This window comes from Seriola lalandi, unplaced genomic scaffold, assembly GCF_002814215.2.
Source record: "Seriola lalandi dorsalis isolate HSWRI2012SDOR001 ecotype SW California unplaced genomic scaffold, Sedor1 jcf7180002055007, whole genome shotgun sequence".
Taxonomy (NCBI): Eukaryota; Metazoa; Chordata; class Actinopteri; order Carangiformes; family Carangidae; genus Seriola; species Seriola lalandi.
Genome location: NW_019525550.1, coordinates 59,923 through 67,070, shown reverse-complemented (window position 1 = coordinate 67,070; position 7,148 = coordinate 59,923). Strand labels below are relative to the sequence as shown.

General features: G+C 43.1%; 1 protein-coding gene across 7 annotated transcripts in view; it reads right to left on the bottom strand.

Moving 5' to 3' along the window:
* The window catches only part of mylka (myosin, light chain kinase a), a 55,430-nt gene that overhangs the window by 6,040 nt on the left and 42,242 nt on the right, over positions 1 to 7,148 (bottom strand). For all 7 annotated transcript variants that reach the window (XM_087171489.1, XM_087171494.1, XM_023397276.2 and 4 more), the window contains 13 exons: positions 6,912 to 7,068; positions 6,084 to 6,274; positions 5,869 to 5,980; positions 5,663 to 5,695; positions 5,364 to 5,454; positions 4,449 to 4,652; positions 2,551 to 2,768; positions 2,340 to 2,463; positions 1,534 to 1,686; positions 1,297 to 1,420; positions 1,123 to 1,213; positions 858 to 986; positions 598 to 710 (listed from right to left, as the gene is read on the bottom strand). In XM_087171489.1, coding sequence (XP_087027615.1) covers positions 598 to 710; positions 858 to 986; positions 1,123 to 1,213; positions 1,297 to 1,420; positions 1,534 to 1,686; positions 2,340 to 2,463; positions 2,551 to 2,768; positions 4,449 to 4,652; positions 5,364 to 5,454; positions 5,663 to 5,695; positions 5,869 to 5,980; positions 6,084 to 6,274; positions 6,912 to 7,068 — 1,740 coding nt within the window. The remainder of the gene's footprint in view (positions 1 to 597; positions 711 to 857; positions 987 to 1,122; positions 1,214 to 1,296; positions 1,421 to 1,533; positions 1,687 to 2,339; positions 2,464 to 2,550; positions 2,769 to 4,448; positions 4,653 to 5,363; positions 5,455 to 5,662; positions 5,696 to 5,868; positions 5,981 to 6,083; positions 6,275 to 6,911; positions 7,069 to 7,148) is intronic.

The window sequence follows — 7,148 nt, the reverse complement described above, 5'->3', positions numbered from 1 at the left end:
ACAGTCTGAACAGTGTGAACATGAACAGTGTGAACATGAACAGTCTGAACAGTGTGAACATGAACAGTGTGAACATGAACAGTGTGAACATGAACAGTGTGAACAGTGTGAACATGAACAGTGTGAACATGAACAGTGTGAACAGTGTGAACAGTGTGAACATGAACAGTCTGAACATGAACAGTGTGAACATGAGCAGTGTGAACATGAACAGTCTGAACATGAGCAGTGTGAACATGAACAGTCTGAACATGAACAGTCTGAACAGTGTGAACAGTCTGAACATGAACAGTCTGAACATGAACAGTCTGAACAGTCTGAACAGTCTGAACAGTGTGAACAGTGTGAACATGAACAGTCTGAACATGAACAGTCTGAACAGTCTGAACAGTGTGAACATGAACAGTCTGAACAGTCTGAACAGTCTGAACAGTGTAGTAACAGGTGAATGTTTGTTCAATATATCCCTGTAATTATGTCATTTCAGACTTTAATTAGCTGTAACAATGAGCTGTGGCAGAAACCTTTAATGTTCTAACGTTAGGTCTGATCTGTCAGAGCAGTGTTAATGTTGTAGAAACAGGTTTGACCTCTGACCTCTGAGATGACCAGGCTGCAGTTCCCGTCTTCATCATAGTCTATCTGGAAGTGTCGGGTCTCTTTGATTGGCTGGTCATCTTTGTACCACACCACCTCAGGGTCGGGGTAACCTGCGCACACACACACACACACACACACACACACACACACACACACAGACGTTTAAGGTTCTCTGGTGCTGACGTTGTGTCATCATGACGACCAGTTTCAGACCTGATTGAACACCTGGTCTCAGGTATGAACTCCAGCTCTGTTACCTTCTATCTTGCAGTCGAAGCGAGCAGCGCTGCCCTCCACCACCTCCACGTCTTTGATGACCGAGCTGAAGCTGGGCTTACACTCTGTCTTCTGCTCGTACTCCAAACACTCCAGGAACTGGTTATCCTCTGCACACACACACACACACACACACACACACACACACACACACACACACACACACACACACACACACACTTAGTTTTTGCTCCAGCACTTACAGCAGCCTTTCACTGACCACGCCTCCTCTCTTGTGTCTCTGACCTTCAGTGGGAGATCCTTTCTTGGCACTGACTCCAGCCATCATGGCCATGGACGACAGTCTCCCAATGGCTCTGACAGCGTGACCTGTTTTCTACCACAGAAGAAGAAACAGTTGCATGAAGAATATACTCATTGTCACTCTGTCAGTGTTATACATATATATTTATATGTTACCTGCCACTTCCTCCTCAGGATGTACTTCTTCATCCTCTCCTTGGAGAGCTTCTTGGCCTTCATGGTGTTGGTGTCCTGTTTCAGCCAGGTGTGTTCAAAGCACTGAGCACAGGTGAGCCGAGACCTGAGAGACAACCACAGTCTGTGTTACCATGGCGACTTATTGAGCCACTTCAGCATCTTCGTTTTTAAATAAGACAGAAGAGTGAATAAAAACAAAGCCCCGCGCCCCCTTACTTCATGTCTTTCTTCAGCAGGTTGGTGATGAAGTCTTTGCCGTTGTCTGAGATTTCGTCAAAGGCCTCGTCCTCAAAGTCCCAGGTTGCCGAGGTGACGTTGGACAAAGTCTCGTTGTCATTGTCGCCCATGAAGGGAGACAGACCGCTAAGCCTGAGAGGACGAACACAGGGTAAACTGAACCAGGCTAAAGCTAACTGAGCTACAGTAAACTAGAACACATTCATCACATCAGATACAGACAGTTACAGAATTTAATATTTAAACTGGAAAGAAAAAACGACAGAAAACACGACGACGGATAAAGATTTTCATGTTGTCTGTGAAGATGTTTAACTCTAACCTCTGTAGTAGCTACGACTGGAGAATTTACTGACATAAAAAAATATGTGTCAACCACAAAAAAATAAAAAAATTTAAAAATCACACAAAGCTGTGGTAAGTTAAAATATGTTAAATTAAAGAGTAATGAAATAATCAAATGAAAAAAGTAAAAACAAAAAGGACAAATTAAAGTCAAATTAAAGGATTAAGCCAAACGACATGAGAAGCTAAGGTGAGATGAAAAAAACAAAGCAAGAAGATAAGCTAAAAGGCTAAACACTAAATTAACTGACCTGGGCTAAAGTGAACAAAACAAAGAAACTAATAAAATGTAACAAAACATCAATAAATGATAAAATACAGAACAGTGGAATAAATAAAACAATATGAGGCTAAGCTAAATAAAAATAATAAAACAACATGAATGAATTAAGCTAAGTTAAGCTAAGCTAGGCTAATGACAGGTGAATGCAGAGACTCACAGTATGTAACAGATGACTCCTATACTCCACATGTCAGTGGGGTAACTGATGGCTTCATAGTTGATCACCTCTGGAGCCACAAACTCTGGTGTCCCAAACAAAACCTTCAGAGTTCCTGCGTTTTCTGTGGAGGACAGAACCAGAGGATAACGTTCACATCATGGTTCTCTGATGTGTGTGTCCCTGCGGCTGACAGCAGCTGGTTGGTTACCTAGTCGTCTGGCGAGGCCGAAGTCGATGAGTTTGATCTTGCTGCCGGTCTTGTTGACACACATGATGTTCTCAGGCTTGAGGTCGAGGTGGACGATGCCCTGTTTGTGGATGAAGCTGACGCCGTCGATGATCTGCAGCATGTATTTGATCACCTCCCTCTCCGTCAGCTCAAAGTCCTCATCGATGATCCGCTCAAACAGCTCGCCGCCAGAGATCCTGCATGCACGCACACACACGCACGCACACACACGCACACACACGCACGCACGCACGCACGCACACACACAAACACACAAACACACACACAGGAGGACCGTCACTGACCCAGCACTGTGAACACTGGAGATGGTTTCCACCTCTGGAGACTGGTGAGCAAACAGCTGCTAACGCTAACGTCAGCTATGTAGCATTAGCTAAACTTCCATATGGCTCCTTTAATATAACAGGAGAATTTTCCAAACTCCCTCTGACATCACAAGATATTTTGTGGCATATTTCCTCCTTATTTCCAAATGATGTGTTATGAACATTTGACTTTATCTTATGATAAAATCTATTCATTTAAAACCATCATATCTGATTAAAGAGGAGAAATGTTGGTGCAGGACGTTATACGAAGAAAACTTAACCTTGAGTTAATTAAACTAACCACTTTTTAAATTTGGTATCAAGTTTTTAAAAAGAAGATCATGTGATGAAACATTTACGATTTCATATAAATTGTGGTGGTTGTGACGTGAGCTTCAGGACACGTGACAAGAACGTTTCACTATTTCCTGTCTGTTCTGTTTTTCAACTACACAATGAATGAGAAGAATCATGAACATCAGTGATCACACACAGGACTCTGAGCTTCTATTCAAATCATGGTAAAATAAAATCAGGTCGTCCAGGCTTTTTTGGATCAACGTCTCAACAACTATGACGTCTAAATTACTGACTAATAGCACCGGTAGCACCACCATGTGACCAGCTATAGAACAGAAAGCTTGCTTCATTCTTTAACTAAATGACTGATACTTTATGATTTCATAATGTCAGTTTTCATGTTTCCTGTGACCAAGTTTCAGATTAAACGTTCTCAGAGCTGAGAGGACTGAAATACCAAAATAAGAGTCTGAATGTAAACAGCTCATTTCCTGTTCTCCATCAGCTTTTATCAGATTTCTGGTGTCTCCTTGTTTATCACAGTAAATATTCACAAACAAACACACTGATTGTTATTATTTCAAAATAAAAGCAGCTGGAGAGACTCAGCTCAATGAAGAATGATAAGGAGACATTTTAATGAAGCACAGATGGAGGACGTCTGAGCGCGCTCAGTGCTGTCGCTCCATCTCTGCCTCCAGCTCTAAAATTAGCAGAGAGGAAATAGCTGCTCTCAGATTCCTCTCATACTTGGCCATGTAATTATTTTCCGTCGTTCTCAAAAACATCTCGTGTTTCCAGATCTGAGTCAGAGTCACATTCAAATCTGTCCAGTAAGACCATGAACATCCGTCAGATAACAGTCAGTCCTGTGGACGTTTCTCATCGTCCTTCATCCGTCCAGCAGCTGGAGTCGTCTCATCACACCCTCACACTGTAGAAACATTTACACTGAACATACACCACCACCATCATTATCATCATCATCCTGTAGTGATGCAGTTTACTCCTCTGACCATGTGACCTTGAAGACACATGGATTCATTAACCTGATATATTTTATATGAAGATATATTTTGCACATTTCGAGCTTTTATTCTGACAAAAGAGAACAGACAGGAAATGAAATGAGGTTCATGGTCGCCATCTTTTAGCTGTTTTCCACTGATTGTTTGATGCTCAAGTAAAAACCAGGCTGTGTGAAGCTGAGAGAAAAAGTATTTCAGCGTCAGAGGAAACCTCACGTACATCTCCAGGACCATGACGATGTCGGACTTGCCCTCGAAGGCGTCGATGCACTGGACCAGTTTGGGATGATGGAGGCTGTTCATGATGCCGATCTCCTGCCGCACATTCTCCTTCTCCTTCGCTGAGTACGCCTTGATGAACTTTCCCGCCCAAACCTTCTTGGTGGCTTTTTCCAACAGTTTAAAAACCTGACCGAACTTTCCCCTGAAACACAAACAACACAAACTTAAACACAACAATATGCAACACAGACATAAACACAAACAACACAAACATAAACACAAACAACACAAACATAAACACAAACTTAAACACAACAATATGCAACACAGACATAAACACAAACAACACAAACATAAACACAAACAACACAAACATAAACACAAACAACACAAACACAACAATATACAACAAAAACATAAACACAAACAACACAAACATAAACACAAACATAAACACAACAATATACAACACAAACATAAACACAAACAACAAAAACACAAACACAAACACAAACAACACAAACACAAACAACACAAACACAACAATATACAACAAAAACATAAACACAACAATAAACAACACAAACAAACACAAACACAGATTGAACAGAGCTTCCCGGGAACAGTTTTATAAAAAAAATAATATATCTGATAAATAAACACAAAGTGTCCTGGTCAATTTTTACTCTTAATTTTGTTTTTATTTTTCTTTTGACAATAAAATGATTTTTATCTTTACATTTCTTACCTAAAAAAACATTGATCTAATTGTTCTGATTCTGTTTGTATTCATTCTCACGATGACGTTAAACCTGCTGTTTCACTGAGGTTTTAAAACACACACAGTGACTTGGTTCAGCTTTACAGAAGCACAGGTGCATTGTAGGTGAGGTGTGAGTGGGCGGAGCCTTACGTTCCCAGCCTCTCCTCCACGTCGTACAGCTCCTTCACCTTCACGTCTGTTCTGATGGTCACGTCTCTGTAGTCCGGCTCCTTCTCTGAGTCTGAGCACACAGAGGTCAGAGGTCACACAGAATGCTGCATCCTTCTCATGTTGTGTCACTGTGTGTTGTGTTGTTATTTGTCATGGGATGTCACATCATCATGTTCTATGATGTCATTCTATGTCATGTGATGTCACTGCTGTGTTGATGCTCTCTCTCGTGTTTGTGTGAATGTTATGTTGAGGTTGATCAGCTGATGAAATCTTACCGTCATCCTCCTCCTCAGCCTCGTCCTGGTTCTCTGTCGACCAATCAGATGGCAGCAATGTTAGTTCAGTTACTCGGTTTAGTTCAGATCAACTGTCAGAGTTTAATTTAGTTTAGCATAGTTTAGCATTGTTTAGTTCAGTTTAATTTAGTTAGCTTAGTTTAGTTGACTTAGTTCTGGTTCTGGTTTAGTTCTGGTTTACTGACCGTCGTCCACCAGTCCCACAGTGACGGGTTCAGACTCGGCGCTCGGTTCTCCAATCCCGTAAATGTTCTCAGCCCTGACTCGAAACTTATACTGACGCTCTGGGAGGAGGTTCTGGAGACGACACAAACCTTATTTATATTTTCATCAACATTTCTTTGATGAGATGACGTACAGAGCACTGGTTGAAGGACATGATACAAACAGCTGGTCACACCTGCACGTTGTAGGAGGTGCTGTTGCAGGACACCAGGTGTTTCCACTGCGGCTCCACAGAGTCCCAGATCTCCAGGTTGTAGGACTGGACGGCGCTGCCTCCGTCATAGGTCGGCCCGTACCACGACAGGGTCAGACTGGACCGCCGGATATCTGAGGCTGCTGGGACCTTCGCTGGGGGGTCGGGTTTATCTGAGGAAAAAGGGGGCTGGGTTAAAACTGCTGATGGAGCACTGAAGGTAATAATGACCCCTGCAGGCTGCAGAGGTAATGACAGTCACAACATGAACACATCCTGTTTATTCATGGGCCCAAGAACCAGGAGCCTGACGACACTAATGACGACCAACTGTTTGAGGGTCAACACTGGTTCAGGTTTGACTTGAGCTACGAAGGTAAGAGGTGAGAGGATAGAGAATATATAATGTTAATGAGTGTGTGTGCACACACTCATTACTTCTTCTTCTTCTTCGTCTGTTACACTTCCTCAAACTGGATGTTAAACTGGCTCTGCTTCATTTACCTGGCAGGGTTAGGGTTAGTTTGAAAGACAATAGGAACAGACTCAGGTTCATGTGATTGATCAAGACTCCAATGATCTGAGCAGCTGCATTGGTTGCAGCAGTAAGTGAGACTGTGAGCAGCTTCCTCTAACACCTGTCACATGTCCAAGTTTCCGTGCAAGTACAGGATGACATCACTGCGGTCAGTGTGGTCTTCAGACGGACTTGAACAGCTTATTCCTCCTCAGATAAAGCCCTCTGAGCTGCAGCTCTTTTTGGCGGGACCTCAGTGACCTCAGGGGACAGATGCTGCAGAAGTTTCTTACCGACGATGGTGAGGTTGAGGGCGGCCTGTCGGAGGCCGTAGCTGTTCCTCAGCTCAATGGTGTAACAGCCGCAGTGTTCCTGCTGACCGCTGGAGATGGTCAGTTTACTGCTGCTGTCACTGCTCTGGATGGAGATGTCAGCCGAGCCCTCCTGGATCTGAACGCACACGCGCACACACACACACACACACACACACACACAGGACGTCAGGGCCACCGTAGACCGAGTTCAACACA